The 18,355-nt window shown below is 43.7% G+C and overlaps 1 protein-coding gene across 1 annotated transcript; it reads right to left on the bottom strand.

Annotated features, from left to right (window-relative positions):
- Positions 1–791: 791 nt before the first annotated feature.
- SERTM2 (serine rich and transmembrane domain containing 2) lies at positions 792–11,489 on the bottom strand. Its single transcript, XM_043570244.1, has 3 exons — positions 11,227–11,489; positions 10,971–11,068; positions 792–4,220 (listed from the first exon to the last, which is right to left on the bottom strand). Exon 3 carries the CDS (start codon positions 3,443–3,445, stop codon positions 3,173–3,175), a length of 273 nt encoding a protein of 90 aa, XP_043426179.1. The 5' UTR covers positions 3,446–4,220; positions 10,971–11,068; positions 11,227–11,489; the 3' UTR covers positions 792–3,172.
- Between the last annotated feature and the right edge of the window lie 6,866 nt (positions 11,490–18,355).

Here is an 18,355-nt window from a genome sequence, read left to right as displayed (position 1 = left end):
GAGAGGGAGACACAGAATCTGAAACAGGCTCCAGGCTCTGAGCTGTCAGCACAGAGCCTGACTCGGGGCTCGAACTCACGGGCCGCGAGATCATGACCTGAGCCGAAGTCGGATGCTTAACCGACTGAGCCACCCAGGCGCCCTAATTATTTTTAAACATATTAGGAGAGGTTACCATTTAGAAAATTCATGTCGTGAGTCTTTTTATTAGGTTGAGTTACATGAAATGGCTGATATCTGAACACTTTTTGACATATGGAAACGGCAATTTCATATGGGTCAGCATAATAATAAGTAATAATAATAAATAATAAATAAATAATAAATGAAGCATCAGTCTTTCATCTTAGAACAGAGTACATCTACATAGAAATAACCTGCTTATATACATTTAGGCTACCGTGCAGTTTTTGGAGAGTGGGGAAGGGGGAAGGAATTGCCAAGTCAGCATTGTGGATAGATGGATAAATTCAAATGATGCCCATGGAGTGCTCTAGCTGACTCTTTGAGCAGTAATATACGTTAATTAGTATACTGAGGGAGAGAATATAATTTAATAGAAGTGGAAAAATTCTTTTCTTTATAGTCAGTTTGCTACGATGAAAACCTTCAGTTTATTTTCCTAAAGATTAAATACCATGTGAGTCACCACAACAACACGTCTGCTTAAATGCATCTCCATTTGTGTCATCACTGGAACTTGTGGCGGGGGGCGGGGGTCATGCTGCTATTTTAGTGCAACTGTGCTGTGTGCTTTGGTTAATGCTCAGTAAAGATCCGGATCCCATGGGGTAGTTGTGATGAAAGAGGGTGCTTGTTTTCCAGGTGAGTCACCTAATCATAAATCAGGACTCTTGCTCCAAGCCAGTGACTAAAGAAGAGGTGTTAAACTCTGGACATGCGGGCTGGGGAGGTCAGGTGGGCAGGAATAGATGCGTAGTCTGTCTGTTCATCAAATCTGGCAACAAGGCACTGGGTAATCTCGCTATTCATCGCTGTCGAAAGCATAATCGGTTCTTTCATGTATCCAGCCACGGACTTAACTGTAAAGTGCATTCAAATACTGTGAGCACAAAAGGGGGTGCCTGGAGCGAGGGGATATGTGTGTCCTTAAGAAGTTGTGGGGTACGCTGCCAGCCTTCGATGAAGTGCGCGCGTGGAAGGCTGCCAAAGAACTAAAACCTTACGGAGGACATGGAGTCCGGGTGTTGAGTAAAGACACAACTCGAACCACCAGACGCAATAACATAAAAGTCACCATGCGTTTTGGAAAATAAAAGGCCCAGAGGGAAGTGTACGCCCTGAGTCTGAGCCTACCTGCTCATCTCTTCTGAATGGTGCAGAATGCACCTGCTGTCTCTTACGATCCGCTGTTGTATCAGGTGTGCCAGAGTCAGCCTTTGCCGCTAAGTTTAGCTCTGCGTGTGGGGATTCCACACCTTGCAGCCCCTTGGAGAGAGGAGTATTGGCAAATGACTGTGTATAAAAGTGGAAAGCACTTGGGAATTTCACCACCAGGCTAGATTTAGATCAGAGTAAAGGGGCCAATCTAAATTGGTAACAGATTAGTGACAGCTGCATGCCTGGTAGAGGTGGCGTTAACCTCACATCCATACCATATCTCTTCCCACCACTGCAGTTCCCGAGGCAGCACCCTGTGAAATTTGGTGACCATCTTTTAGGTGCAAGTGAGAACCAATTGTTTTTGAAGCAGGTAGACTTTTGTTTGTTTGTTTTTAAGCAGGTAGAATTTAACACACGTGTATTAGCTTTTGGGTGGCAAGTATATGACTGGCCTTCTAATTTGTGATTGGTGAACAGTACTCACCTCCTCCGGGTTCCCTTTTGGAACGTTCATTTTGCGAAAAATCAAATTCTTCCCTCACTCCTGGCATACCAGGCTACTTATGAGAATGGGATTTTTAAAAATATATTTCTCTCATAGGTAATAAGCGAACCATGTCATCTTTTGGCAGGGATCAGGAAGGGAAACATTTTCTGGGAAAGACAAATGTGACAGTTGAGGACATTGATCTTAATAAGGATTTGTAGGGGGGTGGTGTTTACTCCTTTCCTCCCTTGTCTTTTTCTTACCCTCAGATCTAAAAGGAGTCCAGTGATAACTAAATAGCTCTCTGATCATTTTTCAGAAAGAAAAAGCTGGCACCCAGAAGCTTGAATGGTTTGTCCAAAGCCACAATCATTCAATGACAGAATACCAAGATTATTTCCTTCCTGCTTTAAAGGATAGCTGAGTCTTTTTTGCCAAGGCCATCTTTAAACAAAGCTCATGTTTGTGTGCAACTCTTCAGGAGCGTGATGGGGAGGGAGAAAAAGGTAAAGAATTTGCACGTATAATGCAAGATTCATTGTCATGAGCACATTTTGACTCAGTCTTCCCTTGGTTTGGGAGAAGCTCATCATTCTGGATTTTTGTAATACATCTGCCATTATCTGAGTTTTTAAGAGTCCAGTAATAGTAATAACACAGATATAAAATGCACATTTCCCCTCTCTAGGTGAATTTGCTGACTAGAAACTACTTTCTGCGCACTTGCTCTTTAAACTGAGACAGTTTCTTTAAATTTCTTCTTTCATTTGGGACAAACCCTTTGACCTTAGATGATAAAATCACGGCTCCTTTGGGAAAGGGTTCGTGGTCCTTTCCATTAACCTCTGACATGATTTACTTTCATGTCAGCAGAGGCGACTCTTTAGGGTAAGTGCTAAATTAAAACTTGTCCCTTACTGGGTGGGGGGGAACCCTCTTTGAACAATCAGCCCCTTCGAGAGCTGATTTTTCTTGTTCTTGGAGCTTCCAAGGATCCTGTGAATTTTACAATAGCTGCATATGAATTTCTGTGGTCTGAGGTTTGCTCACGGCCCAGGCTCTCTTTGGTTACTATGGAAACCTGCCCTCCCAACCAGCTGCCATTTCCTTTATTTCTGGCAAAGAGTGAGTCTTAAGCCTCTTAGATAGCCCACAAACAGAATCAAGATCAAGAAGAACACACACACACACACACACACAAAATACATGAACAACTTGTTAAATAAATAAACAACTTGTTGATTCCCTCCATGGGAAGCCACATGCAACAAAAGAAACTTTCCTGGACATCACCATAGAAGGGTTCACTGAGATCCACTAAAGCTCATGTTCATCCCGGCTTTAAGGAGTGGGGATCCGACTCTGCATCTCTACATCTGTGAATTGAGGAACGCTTTCTGTGCTCTCGGAAGTGATGGGTGAGATGACATGTTTGAGCCGAAGGAGCATGGTGAAGAGCAGGATGAGGAGAATGGCTAGGAGGCTCAGGAATAAGCCCACATACATGTAGAGGTTGGAATACTTATCGGAAGTGTTATCAACCTCTGTTGCCAGGGTGGGGAAATGGGCGCGGCCAGTGAGATTTCCATGGTACTTGAAATGCACCTCCGTCATCACTCAAGACTTCAGTCGGTACCTGCTTCTATTTGCTTTCTATTGCCCTCGAGGCATTCCACAGCCACATAGACTGTCTCTGCGTATCCTGGAGGTGTTCTAACAATCTCATGCAAAGCAATCACGACCCGGACCCCGTCACTAGCGCACAGGCAAGAAAATGGTGATGTTCTAATTTGGCAATTGCCACACTCTGTCCTCCAGCACAGCACCCCTCTCTTACACAGGTTTCATCGGAAATTCTTAATCATTAAAAAAATAATATACAAATAAGTCTTTTATTTTCCACAGTCCTACTCTTACACAGATTGAAACAAATGCGGCGAAACTGCTTTATAATACTGGCATGGGGACAAGAATCTCTGAGTATTAAATCAGACTTTTTACTCTGTTTTGATAGAGGGAGAAAGGCTTTCTGTTTTATGTATAGCTCATCTAAATATGCGCACTAATTATGTGGATTTATTTGGGTTCTTCTGTGAGGAGCCGTTCTAAAGGCTTTTGTATGTTTCAGACTCAGCATATCTGACTTTTCACCCTTCTTGTCTTTCTGAATCTCCCCTAAGGATGGAATTGTAAGATTCCTGCCCCAGCTGCCACAGCTCGAGGGCTGGAAGTCTAGAGGATGTGTGTTGACGTCCCTCACTGTAGGCTGGAGGGAAAGTGTGGTCAGACCTGGGAATTCTCAGAAGGAGGAGGTCTCAAGAGATGCTGACAGCAGTATGTCTAGGCTCAGAAGATTTGACTCTTAAGATTCTTCAACAGATTTATATTCCTGAAAATCAAAAACAGAAATAAAAGATTCAGGTATCTAAGAGAAACAGATGGCAATTTCTTTTGAAAGACAAATTAACGGATATATTGCAAAACGTTTGCGAAACGGCAAATTCGTTTTAAAAGGATATTCTGAGTTTTCAATTTGAATGCTTCTTTCTATGTGGTACATGGCTATTAAAGAAAAGAAAAATTCGGATCACTGAACAGCAACTAATAACTAGGCTAGATTAGGAGAGTGTTTTCCAAACTAATTGATCATAAGATTTACCTGAGATAATAAAGTATAGACCAAGGGCCCCAACATCGACTTTCTAAACCATAATCTCCACAGTAGGGGCCTGGAAAGCACTCTAGAGAGTCAGATTTTATCGGTCTGAGGTGGGGTCCAAACACTGGTATGTTTTGTTAAGTTTATTTATTTATTTTGAAAGAGACAGAGACAGCGCAAGTGGGGGAGGGGCAGAGAGAGAGAGAGAATCCCAAGCAGGCTCTGCCCTGCCAGCACAGAGCCCAATGTGGGCTCAAACCCGCAAACCGTGAGATCATGACCCGAGCCGAGATCAAGAGTGTGACACTTAACCAGCTGAGCCACCCGGATGCCCCAAACACTGGTATTTTTTAAAAGCTCACAAATGGCTGTCAAGTGTAGCCAGGATGAGAACTGCTGCTCTGGCTTACCCAAGAAACCCCAGCATTAAAATAAAGGGGGCCTAGGGGCACCTGGCTGGCTCAGTCGGTAAAGCGTGCGACTCTTGATCTCTGGGTCATGAGTTCAAGCCCCGCGCTGGGCACAAAGCCTACTTAAAAAAAATAAAATAAAATAACGAAGACCTAAATCTAAGGATTCATTTTTTCAAACTCTAGGTCCCAGTGCCGTGGGTCGCTTTAACAAATCATGGAATTTTTAGCAGTGCAGGCCTCCCCCAATTTTGTTTTTATGGCCTTTCTCTCTCCTTTAGGTCCGTGGACGGAGGATATACTATTTTTTCAGTATTTGTAGATCTGAAGGGATCAAGAGGGCGTGTCTGCTCCCGAGCAAATAACTGTATCTTCGATTATTGGCAAAGACAGAACCTTGTCTTTCTTGGCGAAAACATTCCAGTGTGTAAATGGGGTCAACTATTTACTGTCGAAGTCTTCCAAAAATGATTTGGCTTGCCGTCGTGAACATGAATTCTGAGTCTGGGTGACTAAAATAAACAAAATAAACCTCCATCACCCATCAAACTTCTTTGCGTGCTGGTAACAGAGAGCTGACAGTGTAGCCTCGTTCTGTCTCTTGTCAACATACCGAAGAAGAGTAAATAGAAACAGCTCCAACAATCACATTACCCTTCCAATAGTCTTGAATTTTGCCCCCAGCCTGGAAGCACTTAAACTTTATATTTACTAGTCCACATTACTATACTTTCTGGAATCTGGATGAGTCTCAGTCTGCCTACCCACTGCCCTACCGCCCATGCAGGGCCACCTGGCTCACAAGAAACATGAGCAAAGAGACAGGGTATCCTTCTACTGTCTTTGGAGCAGTGGTCGAGGAGACACGTTTGCGCAACGTAAAGGTACGTTTCTTTTGATTTCTGATCCACTAATAAGTAGAAAAGACAATCACAGTACATATCCTTTATCCTGAATTCTGGTATCTTGGATCAAGACCCAGGAATATGAATCCCGGGCCCAAGCTTTTCAAGTGATTCTTTGTACACTGAGCTTTGAAAGGCAACTAAGTGTAGGTCTTTTTCTCCAGATATCCGAGCCAAAGAACATAGCTAATCAGTCTCATTGGTGGTTTGGGCTCTACTTTATTTATTTCTTTTTAAATTTTTAACGCGTATTTACTTTTGAGAGAGAGAGACAGAGACAGAGACAGAGTGTAAGTGAGCAGGGGAGGGGCAAAGAGAGAGGGAGAGACAGATCTGAAGCAGGCTCCAGGCTCCCAGCTGTCAGCACAGAGTCCGGGGCAGGGCTCGAACTCAAGAACTGTGAGATCATGACCTGAGCTGAATTCGGATGCTTAATCAACTGAACCACCCAGGCGCCCCTGGGGCCCTACTTAAAAAAATACATATATTTAAGGGTCACCTGGGTGGATCAATTGGTTAAGCATTCAACTTTGGCTCAGGTCATGATCTCATGGTGTGTGAGTTCAAGCCCTGCGTCAGACTCTGTGCTGACAGCTTGGATCCTGGAGCCTGCTTCGGATTCTGTGTCTTCTCTCTCTCTCTCTCTCAGAAATAAGTAAATGCTAAAAATATTTTTTTAAATAAAAAAGAAAAAAACTATTTAAAACAGTGTTATGGGGTGAACTGTGTCTCCTCCAAAGATATGTTGATATCCTACCACCTGGTACCTGTGAATGTGACCTCATTTGGAAATAGGGTCTTTGTAGATGCGCTCCAGTTAAAATGAGGTCATTAAGTTAGCCCTAATCCGATATGACTGGTGTCCTTATCAGAAGGGAAGAGAGAGGGGCGCCTGGGTGGCTCAGTCGGTTAAACGTCTGACTTCGGCTCAGGTCATGATCTCGAGGTTCATGAATTCAAGCCTCATGTCGGCTCTGTGCTGATGGCTCAGAGCCTGGAGCCTACTTTGGATTCTGTGTCTCCCTCTCTCTCTGCCACTCCCCTGCTCGCTCTCTCTCTCTCTCAAAAATAAATTAACACTAAAAAAAAAAAAAAAAAAGAAAAGAAGGGAAGACAGAAACAGAGATTGGAGTGCTGCATCTCCAAGCCAAGGATTGCCAGGGATTGCCAGCAAACCCCAGAAACTAGAAGAGCCAAGAAAAGACTTTACCCTACAGATTGCAGAGAGAACGTGGCCCTGCTGATGCCCTGATTTCAGACTTCTAGCCTCCAGACCTAAGAGAATACACTGCTGTTGTTTGAAGCCACCTAGTTTGTGGTAGTTTGTTTATGGCAGCCCTAGGAAACGAGTACACAGAGTAATCACCCAGAGTCCCTAGTGTTTTGGAACCTTTGGGGCAATGTTTCTCAGTGTGGTCCCAGGAAGTCCCTTCATCAGACTCACCTGGAGATGCTTACTACAAATGCAGACTTCCAGGTCCTTTCCCTTGCTTTTTAGATCAGAATCTCTGGGTATCGATAGGACCCTGAAATCTGTCCTTTGTGACAAGCTAGCCACTTAGAATTTCTAAGCACACTCTGCAAGGAATGGTTTCTAGTTCCTGCTGCCCTCAGGATCGCTTATAAAAAGCTTTTTGAAAATGTATGTACCTGGGTCCTCCCTCCAGAAGCTCTGATTCAGTAGGTCAGCGTGGGGGCATGAACATCTGTAATGCTTAAAGCTCTACAGGTGATTTTCATACGCAGCCGGGGCTGAGAAACACCACTCTACAAACTCGAGAGAGCACTTCAGGTTCAGGACTCTGACAGTCCCGGGCAGCCCAGACAGAGGCATCACTTTTTCACCTGCCCTCCAAGAGAGAAGTGGAAGGAAGATAACTCACTCACTGCTAGTGCAAGTCAAGTGCGAGATGCCTCTTTGACATTGGAGTAACTCAAGTACAGGTTTGGATAAGTCATACTCCTTGGTTTATGGCATATTGCCATCATGGGTGCAATCTTTTTGAAAAATTTTAAAAGTTTATTTATTTATTTTGAGAGAGACAGAGAGAGAGCACCAGCAGGGGAGGGGCAGAGAGAGACAGGGACAGAGGATCCAAAGCAGGCTCTGTGCTGACAGCAGAAAGCCCGATGCGGGGCTCGAACTCATGAACCAAGAGATCATGACCTGAGCTGAAGTCAGATACTTAACCGACTCAGCCACTCAGGCGCCTCCAGGGCCTCTTTTATTTGCTTATTTAATAAGCTGATGGACAAACACCTGTGAAAAACACTCACCTACTTCAAGATTGAGAACAACTAATAATTTCTTTGGACATCTACCTATGCTCCACCCCATCTCATCCTGCTACCTACTCATCCTCCCAATCAATACTCTGAATTTTGTGAGCCATTACCTTGCTTTTATTTACACACACACACACACACCTATGCCTAAGCAATATGTTGCTTAGTTTTATTTTTAACTTCGTAAAAAAAGTGTCAAGCTATATGATTTATTCACACCTACTCAAATAGAATGAAAAAGGAGTAAAGTTTTGGAAGCCCGCATATTGCCTTTGAGGATCCTAATTGCTTTGGGACTTTCCTCCATTCTCCTTAGCTTGGCATTCAAGGCCGGCAATGCCCGGGTCCTGGCTGACCTACATCCTTCCAGTACCCTCCTTTCCAACTAAGCTGTAATGTTCACTGTCATCTACTTCCCTGCCTCCATGTTTTTATTTGACCAGTTCCTTTCATCTTCACATTTCTCCGTTTGGGCAAATGCTACCATCCCCCATGGTTCGGCTCATGAAACTGACCTTAATTTCCCCATCCAAATCCTAATTCCCACATGCTTTGTATCTCTCCCAGAGAGGTTACATTCGCCTCACGTTACAAATATCTATTTCCTGTGTTTCCCCCCAAATCACAATTTATAAACCCCTTGAGGATCTTTTTCAACATTCTATCCCTTAACCTTGCTCACAGTAGCTGTTCGATAATTAGTGAATAAATGCATGGACAGGAGGAAATGCACTTAGCACTGACAGCTGGAAGAGAAGCATAGTCTTCTCTTTGTTCTCATTGCTAATATACTTTGGGGAAGAGTCCGAAACTCCCTTTTCTTTTCATTCCTCTTCCCCACTCTCCATATCTCATTGTGCAAAGGAAACTAGACTCCTGGTTATAATCTGGAATTAAGAAATAATCACGTTGTCAGAAACTTTGCTCTTGAGTTACGATCAGTTACATGATTTGAAAGGAAAACTACATGGGGTGGGATTGCCGCCTGAAATTTTAGAAAGTTTAATTTTGTCTATAGAGGCTTTTCAGTCACAATTGATAATACATTGTCTGCCTCCTCTGACCCTTCGACCCTGAATCTTCCTGAGGTGCGAATATTTATTAAATATTAGAATTCTGTGAAGCTTGGAGAAGTTGTGGAGAATAGTGATCTCATGTACAGTTCTCAGTTTCTTTACACATCCCATTTGAGGGTTTGGAAGACCAACTAATCACATATTCTTGAAACCTCTATAGTCTGCAGGAGACCAAACACCCTGGTGAATTCAGAGAGGTCTATTGATTAAATTTCCGAAACCCATTAAGGATTGTGAAGTGAGTAAAGGAAAAGTTAGGTTCATTGAGGAATCCTCTTTGTTACTCTGGTCCTGCATCTGTGACAACTTCTCATAAAAGCTTTCTGAACAGGATTGCCAGAGCTCTCTTTGCTAACGCACTAATGAGTTGCACGGAGAATGTGATTGCTCTGCTAAAAGCCCTGCACCATTTGGGAAGAAAAGGCCCCACGCGATTTTAAAAGATATTGAAATTCTGTTGATTCTGAAGGATCCAATTTTCATGGAAAGACCCTTATACAATTTGAGTATCGCACAATCCTTTCCGGGAAACTTATAAAATAAGAATTAGTCTCTAGTTTTTGTAAGAGTGGTTGAAAGCTATGCAGGGATAAGGAGGAGAGTGGGGGATAGGAAAAGGGTAAGGAATTCGGGGGGCAGCGGGGAGGAAGGGGGGATAGAGAGAAAGTGAGAGGAGGAAAGGAAGGAAATGTGAGGAGGAAGAAGATGAGGGTTGTGTGAATAACAGGAAAGAAAGAATGAGTGAGTAAGATGTAGAGACAGGGGCAACTGGGTGGCTCAGTCGGTTGAGTGTCCGACTTGGTTTCCGCTCAGGTCACGATCTCACGATTTGTGGGTTCGAGCCCCACGTCGGGCTCCGTGCTGACAGTGCAGAGCCTGCTTAGGATTCTCTCCCTCCCTCCCTGTCTGCCCAACTCCCCAAATAAATAAATAAATAAATAAAAACTTAAAAAAAGAAGTAGAGATAAAAATAGGGAAGCAGGAAAACATTGTGAAAGGAGGGAGGAAGAAAAGAAATGGGGAGGGGAGTTTGGGGGAACCGCAGAGGGAAAGGGATTAATTTAATAATGGTCCAATGTCCAACATTAGCCTGGACATCTGCTTTCCTTCACTTCTAATGTAAATCAAAATACCCACAAGAGATGCAAATACACCTTTGGTTTTCTCACTGCATGTGTTGTCATCAACTTGGTAAATAGAACTCTCTCGGTAGTTAAAAAAAAAAACAACAACAAACCACTCGTTCTGTTTTGGTGATGAGCCTCAAACTGCCAAGTACTGGGTAATAGTGTTCGACATCAGCATAATACATATACCTTCACAGAAGTAAAATAATGAACACACCCAGATCATGAAGGGAATGTGGGGCTTTCCATCCATCAATCCTGAAAGGGATCCCTTGGGCGAAGCTTGTTTCGAATTAGGAGCAACAAAGTTCTGCCTGGACCACCCAAATCAGATTGGTATTTCTTCGGCCAGAGAAAGTCGAAACTATCCATTGCAACGGCTTGCAGGGGTTAACCCGTCCCGTTTGTATTTATCCGCCCCGTGTGGGAGAGAGATAACTAAGGGAGGTAGAGGCTCTTAGAGTATCTGGTTTCACATCAGCCTATGGAAAAACAATTGGAGCAGCAAAAGCTTCAACGGCTAGAGCCATTAGGTAATAAGCTTTCTCAAGTGAGAGTTGCTGTCTCTCCTGCTGCAGACGGTGCCTACTCGTCACACCTGCCCATAAATAAGATAATGCCGCTCATTTCACCATGAATAACAAATAATAACATAAGATTTCCAAATCTCTCTTACCTTTCCTGGCTTACGGGACGAAATGGGGCTGGCCATTTAAGTATCCCTTTTGAAGCTTGCACCGCCAGGCAACTTGTTCAGGAACATCTCTGGCAAATCTGGAAAACAGAACGAAAGCCTCAGTTTGCCAGAGAAGCAGGACAGTGTGCGCGCAAAGTATGCTTTCTCTCTCGTCCTCCCAAAGAGTCCGACCTTGCCGGCGCCGACACAGGAAAGCACCTTGGATTAGTTACTTGAAACGCCAGTTGCCACTTACAGCCGCAGTGTCGGATGCCTGCGCCTTTTAAACTCCAAAAGAGCCAAGAGAAGTGTCTGCTTGGATGCGTATATACCGTCCGGAACCCTTGGATGGAAGCAGTCTGAACAGTTCAGTCCCCGGTCCCTCTTTCGCAGGCAACAGTTTAGAGGATGCGGGGAAAGGTAGTGTGATTCAGCTCTGCTCTGCCTTAGCGGTGCGGAGAGCAGAGCCCGAGAGGGAGGAGATAAGGGAGAAGCGGAGAGGCAAAGTTTGTGTAAGCCTTCCACTTTAACCCCTTCGAGGCTTCCTCATGAAGCTGTAGGAATAGCGAAGCCTCCCTGTCTTGCCAAAAGCGTCTTCATAGGCCACCCAAGCGGGTCAGATCTCTTGCTGGATTCAAGAGGTTTCTCAGTCGAGGTCTTATGGTAATCAATGCTCAGAATTGAAACCGAACATGCCAGCACGGAGCGTGGTATTTGAATAATTTCATCTTTACGAATAGCATGTATGCATATGTGTGTGCCCAGATTTGGGAAACTTTTTTTTTTTTTGCACCAACTGAATAATTTGTGTGTGTGTGTGGAAATGTAACATCAGTTTTGGAATCCAGGTCTGAGCATTAGGTAGAATATCTTTGAAGAAAGTGTATTTTTCCAGGGTATATGTTCCATTATAAATGGTACGTCCACCTGTAATTTATTTTATTAAAATTTTTTTTCAGAGTTTTAAAAATTATTTATTTATTTATTTATTTATATTAAATATAATTTATTGTCAAATTGGTTTCCATACAACGCCCAGTGCTCATCCCAACAGGTGCCCTCCTCAGTGCCCATCACCCACTTTCCCCTCTCCCATCAACCAAAAAATTTTTTTAATGTTCATTTATTTTTGAGAGAGAGAGAGAGAGAAAACCAGCGGTGGAGGGGCAGAAAGAGAGGGAGACACAGAATCCGGAGCAGGCTTCAGGCTCTGAGCTGTCAGCACAGAGCCTGATGAGGGGCTCAAACCAACTTGAGCTGGGAGATCATGACCTGAGCTGAAGTCAGACGCTTAACCGACTGAGCCACTCAGGCGCCTCTATTTTATTTGTAGTGTTTATTTATTTTTGAAAGAGAGGGAGGCAGAGGGAGACAGTGAATCCCAAGCAGGTCCCATGCTGTCAACACAAAGCCCAAAGTGGGGCTTGAACTCCCAAAGCGTGAGATCACCTGAACCGAGATCAAGAGTCGGATGCTTAACTGACTGAGCCATCCAGGCGCCCCTTATCCACCTGTAGTTTAAATGTCCCTACTGTGTTATATATATTGTGGCAGGAGCAAGGGGATTAACATTTCTTGAGTGCCTACTCTGTTCAAGCAATTAATGTAGGGAATTTCATTTAACCCTCACAACAACCGTATGACTTGGGTATTATTATCCTCATTTTACAAATAAGGAAACTGAGGCTCAGGGAGAAGGCATATCATGCTATTTAGTAAGCTTGGAGCAAGTATTTGAAAACAAGGCAGTGCGATCCCCAATTCTCTGCTCTTCTCCCTGTAGCAGTGGTTCTTAACTGTCTCTGGGTCTTGGATTCCGTTGTGAACCTAGTAAAAGCTGTGGACCTTCCCTTCCCTCAAAAATAGGCATATAATTTCCATGCTCCATGGCCTACAGGTTAAGAACAGCTGAATGGTCTCCTGACTTTTCCAGTATTATAGCATCATTAGTGCACTGTTCATCCAATAACTCATGGTCATCAGCAAATTTTGTTATGGAATTAATAATTGTATATAACAATAATAGTAGTATAATAATGATAGTATATAATAATAATAGTGTTATGCCAATTTTTAAGAAATTACTTCGGTGCTTTCCCCTTTATCCCCAAATTCTCCCTGACAAGCCTTGCATCTTGTCTTTTCGTTTTCCAAATTCTAGCGGTTACAATGGGTAGAGGCTCTCCTTCAAATCCTCAATGTTTTGCCGGCTAGTCTAATACCTTATGGACGATGCTGGGGTCACTCACACTGCAGTGGTACACTCACGATTCACGAAACTACAGGATAAACACAATGCGTCTTTCTAGAGGATCAATTTTCCTTGAAAATTCAGACAGGGAGAGCATAGGTCATTTGAGTGATAATTTTTGATGTGGTTTATATGACAACACGTTGAATAAAACGCACATTTTGTATGCGTTTTTAGTCAAGCATGAGACTTCAGAGACATTTTGCACTTATAGCGGGGCTTCTTCAGGCTGCCCGGTGCTCCCCGGGGATACACATTCACTCCTATTCTGCCATTTGGGGTAGTTCAGTAGACAAGATCGAAGGTTATAGTGTTAACAAACGGACCACGATTTTGAAGTCAGATAGACATGGGTTTCAGCCTCAGATCTGATCTGTATTTTCTGCGCTACCTTGAGAAAGTCAATTTTTTGAGACTGGATTTTCTCATCTGTAAAAGTGGCAAAGACTATCATCACGAGGATTATATGAGAAAATATCTCTAAAGCATGTACTACATGGTAGATGCTGAGTAAATGTGAATATTGCCATTTCAAGTTTTAGATGTCAAAAGAGAATAAGGCTATTTGAATATAAGATTTTACCAGGGGCAGTCCATTTTTTTCTTACCTAATTAGAACAAAATAAGCTCTAGATAACGTGATGTTAAAATTCAAGTTTCTTGGGGCGCCTGGGTGGCTCAGTCGGTTAAGCGTCCGACTTCAGCTCAGGTCACAATCTCACGGTCCGTGAGTTCAAGCCCCGCGTTGGGCTCTGGGCTGATGGCTCAGAGCCTGGAGCCTGCTTCCAATTCTGTGTCTCCCTCTCTCTCTGCCCCTCCCCCATTCATGCTCTGTCTCTCTCTGTCTCAAAAATAAATAAACGTTAAAAAAAATAAAAATAAATAAAATTCAAGTTTCTGGAGCACCTGGGTGGCTCAGTCGATTGAGTGACCGACCCATGATTTTGGCACAGGTCATGATGCCAGGGTGGTGGGATCGAGTCCCACGTCGGGCTAGCATGGAGCCTGCTTAAGATTCTCTCTCTGGCTGTGCCCCCTCTTCCCTGCTCACACGTTCTCTCGAAAATTAAAAAAAAGTAATAATAAAATAAATAAAATTCAGGTTTCCAGGAAGACATAACAGGTGCCCCTACAATGGATGGGAAATTCCAAAGTCAGATTATCATATACAGAACTTATGAAGGAAATGCTCCAGAACAGGTTCCAAGAAATAAAAAGAAGTCAGATTGTGGAGGAGAGTGGGAGAGAAAACATGAGTACATGTCTTTAGAGGTCTCTGATGCCAGGCTAAGACTCCATACCACCTTCCACAGGCGTGCTGGGATTAAGGGATATGTTACCTCCTTCATTTCAACTCTAGCGAGAGGGTGTATCACCAGACCATTCAGAGAACTTGACGTTTGTTCCTGACAGTGGAGGCAGAGGATTGGGGCTGTACTCCATTCTGAGAAAGCTAATGTGGCCCTTGGCAGGAGGACAGGGTTGACTTCGTTGGGATTGGCTGGCATTCCCAGAATTTGTCAGGGCAGAGGATGTTTGAGTGTTTCCTGGGAGCCAAATGGGGGTTATGCAAGAGCGAAAGCCAAGGTGGGTTCATCCTGGACCCTGTCTAATAGAGCCACCTAAAGGGATAGAGAGACCCCAGCAAAAAATAGCTGGAGATTCTTAGGGACTAATCTAAAAATAGCTTTTAGATTCTTAGGGACTGAGGAAGGAGTTGTAAACTACCAACCTGAATAGAAATGCATCAACCCAGGTCTCCCAAATTGTAGGAGAGGGATTCTCAGTGACGGGGACCTTTAAAGAACCCCCAAAATAGGGGCACTTGGGTGGCTCAGTTGGTTAAGCGTCCAACTTTTGTTCAGGTCATCACCTCATAGTTCCTGGGTTCAAGCCCCCACATCAGGCTCTGTGCTGACAGCTCAGAGCCTGGAGCCTGCTTCAGATTCTGTGTCCTTCTCTTTCTGACACTTCCCTGCTTGTGTTTCTCTCTCTCTCTCTCTCTCTCTCTCTCTCTCTCTCTCCTAAAAAAAAAAAAAGAACTTTCAATAACCCAAAGAAGAAAGAGCCAGAGACCCAGAAAATGGGAAGCCATTCATTCTACCAAGGAAGAAATGACTAATCCCTTTACTCTCTTCTCTATTCCTGCTCTGCCCTGGTGAGGGTCCAAATAGGAGGTTGCAAGTGGGGAGAGAAAGAAGTAAACCTATCATCCCCTCCTTCTCTAAAAGCAGGTGGCCATGACCTATAGGCCTTAGCATGGGGTATGAGGGGGGACGTTATCTCTGAGTAAAGCCTGAAGAATTTGATTAATATCTTAGACTGAATACATCCTGATTGCTGAATCAAGTTTGTGTTTTGTGACTTCAAGTGTTCTGAGGAGTGTTTATTCTCCAAAAAAAAAAAAAAAAAAAAAAATGGAAAAGTCATGTGGTCTGCCCAAATTTCCATCCAGGGTCAGAAAAAATTTACCCCAATGGAGTATGTCTTATTTGCACACTGGGAGATAAAGTGGTGTTTTGGTTCTAAACTTTTTAAAAATATTTATTTATTTTCGGGAGAGTGCAAGTAGGGGAGGGACAGAGAGAGGATCCGAAGCAGACTGTGCTTACAGCAGAGAGCCCGATGTGGGACTTGAACTCACGAACCGTGAGATCATGACCTGAGCCAAAGTCAGAAGCTCAACTAACTGAGCCACGTAGGTGCCCCAAGCTGTGTTTTGATTATATCGTAAATTATACTTTAAAAAATATCGGTTAGACTAGTTACTTCATTCTTTTATTCAACAAACATCTAAGTGCCAAGCATTGGGTTAGCAGTAGGACATACAATGAAATGAAAATTAGTCCTCACCCTCAAATTGCTAACAGTCTATGGCAAGGATCAGCAAACTTTTTCTGTGAACCAGATGGTGGGGTGGCTCAGTTGGTTCAGCATCTGGCTCTTGATTTTGGCTCAGGTCATGATCTCATGGTTCCTGAGATCAAGCCCTTCCTAGTGCTCTTGCGCTGAGAGCAGGGAGCCTGCTGGCGATTCTCTCTCTGCCCCTCCCCAACTTGTGCTTGTGCGCACGCTCTCTCTCTCTCTCTCTCAAAAAAATAAATAAACCTTAAAAAAAAGCCAGATAGTAAATATTTTAGACTTTGTGGGACACTCAAGATCTCTATGGCATATTCCTCTTTTTTTTTTTTTTAACCAACTCTATAAAAATGCCAAAACTATTGTTGAGCGCCACACAGAAAGAGGTCATGGGTCAGTTGTAGCACTCGGGCCCAGTTTGCTGGTTCCTAACGTGTGGAAGGAACAAATTTTTACCAACTACCAATCATCGCAAATTTATTCTAGTTGAAAATGTGTCTAGGGCACTTGGGGAGGAGACACAGAAGAGTGTTGCCTAACTCTGATTGGAGAATCGGGGCTTCCAGAGAGCAGCAGTGTTGATTTCGAGCCTGAAGGATGAGTAGGAGTTGGGGTGAAAGGAGGTGAGTTGTATTCAAAGCAGAGGGAGCAGCTTATACAAGAGGCACCAAAGCCTGACAGAGTTTGGTTTGCTTTAGAAACTACAGAAGGGAAAAACGAACCTTGCCAAGGCTGTTGGCTCAAGGTCACACGACCAGTAAGTGAAGGCGCCTAATCTCTTAGCCCAGCTGTGTCTGACTCTAAACCCGTGCTCTTAGCCACTGTCTCATACTCCTGCCCTGGTACTGAAGGTATGTCTAAGATCTCCTTCTTAGCATTTGTACATCAGCAGCTCTGTCAGGCTCACTTCTGATTCCCGTGGGGGTGACAATGTCAAAGTTCTAAAGGGCTTGTAGGACTTAAAAATAAGACAGTGAGGGGTGCCTGGGTGGCTCAGTCGGTTCAGTGTCCGACTTCGGCTCAGGTCATGATCTCACGGTTCATGAGTTCGAGACCCGCGTCAGGCTGTGTGCTGACAGCTGGGAGCCTGGAGCCTGCCTCGGATTCTGTGTCTCCCTCGCTCTGTTCCTCCCCTGCTCGCACTCTGTCTCTGTCTCTCTCTCAAAAATAAATAAAGATTAAAAAAAAAAAAGACAGGGAATCAATAGTCAGGTTGTCTTGATTAGAACCCTAGTAGTCCCCTTTAAAAATAACCTGTCCACCCAGTAAAACCTAGTATACATTGCTCAAATTCAGAGTTTGCTTATTTCATCCTTACAGGGATGAAATATTTTTTTTCTGGTAGCTAAGCACTAGCACTGCGATAATATAATTTCTTACCTTCCTGTTATATATTTAGACATTTAGAAGGGATCGTACCGTCTGGCTTGGACTACATATGATGATTGGCCCAAGTACTGTTCCTATCTTCATCACTCACACTGATGACCTTGGACAAGTGAATTTACTCAGCACAGATTAAATCTGTCAATGTTTTATTAATTGCTTCGTGGGTTTTTATCGAGGTAGCCATAGGGGCTCCTGGGTGGCTCAGTCAGTTAAATATACAACTTCGGCTCAGGTCATGATCTCGCAGTCATGGGTTTGAGCCCTGCATCAGGCTCTGTGCTGACAGCTTAGAGCCTGGAGCCTGCTTCAGATTCTGTCTCCCTCTCTCCCTGCCGCTCCCCCATGCACGCTCTCTCTCTCTCTCAAAAAAGTGAATAAACATTAAAAAAATTTATTGAGGTAGCCATGCAGCAGCTATTCTCTGAAAATACTCACCTTAAAGCCTCCCACGTAACCCTAGAGTCAGTAATAATAGGGGTTGAACAAGGAAGAAAAGACAATGAGAGTGGTTCAGCCTTGCTGTTGCTGGCCTTTCCGTGGTCAGTGGTTCTTAACCAGGGCCATGCTTTATTACCTAGCAAGGTCTTTGAAAATACAGAATGTTGGCTCTACCCCAGATCTCCTGCAGGGCTTAGAACTGAGATTATGTATTTTTAATAAGCTCCTTATATTAAGAACCACTGCCTTGGGGGAAAAGACAGGTAGGTGCCTAATGAACTGGTTGCACTAAAAACTTTATCAGACACCCTTGGTCTATGCATAGAAAGTCTTATTTTGTATAGCAATAGAAAAAATATCCTCAAATTCATATACAACCACAAAACACCATGAATAGCCAAGCAGTCTTGAGAAAGAAGAACAAAGGTGGATAGCATCACTCTTCCTG

Source organism: Prionailurus bengalensis, chromosome X (assembly GCF_016509475.1).
Source record: "Prionailurus bengalensis isolate Pbe53 chromosome X, Fcat_Pben_1.1_paternal_pri, whole genome shotgun sequence".
In the NCBI taxonomy this organism is placed as follows: Eukaryota; Metazoa; Chordata; class Mammalia; order Carnivora; family Felidae; genus Prionailurus; species Prionailurus bengalensis.
The sequence above is the reverse complement of the archived record's forward strand: the minus strand, read 5'-3'. Positions and strand labels throughout refer to the sequence as shown.

Bases quoted from the DNA above. Each gene is read 5' to 3' on its own strand.
- SERTM2 (XM_043570244.1), bottom strand. From the start codon at position 3,445: ATGACGGAGGTGCATTTCAAGTACCATGGAAATCTCACTGGCCGCGCC.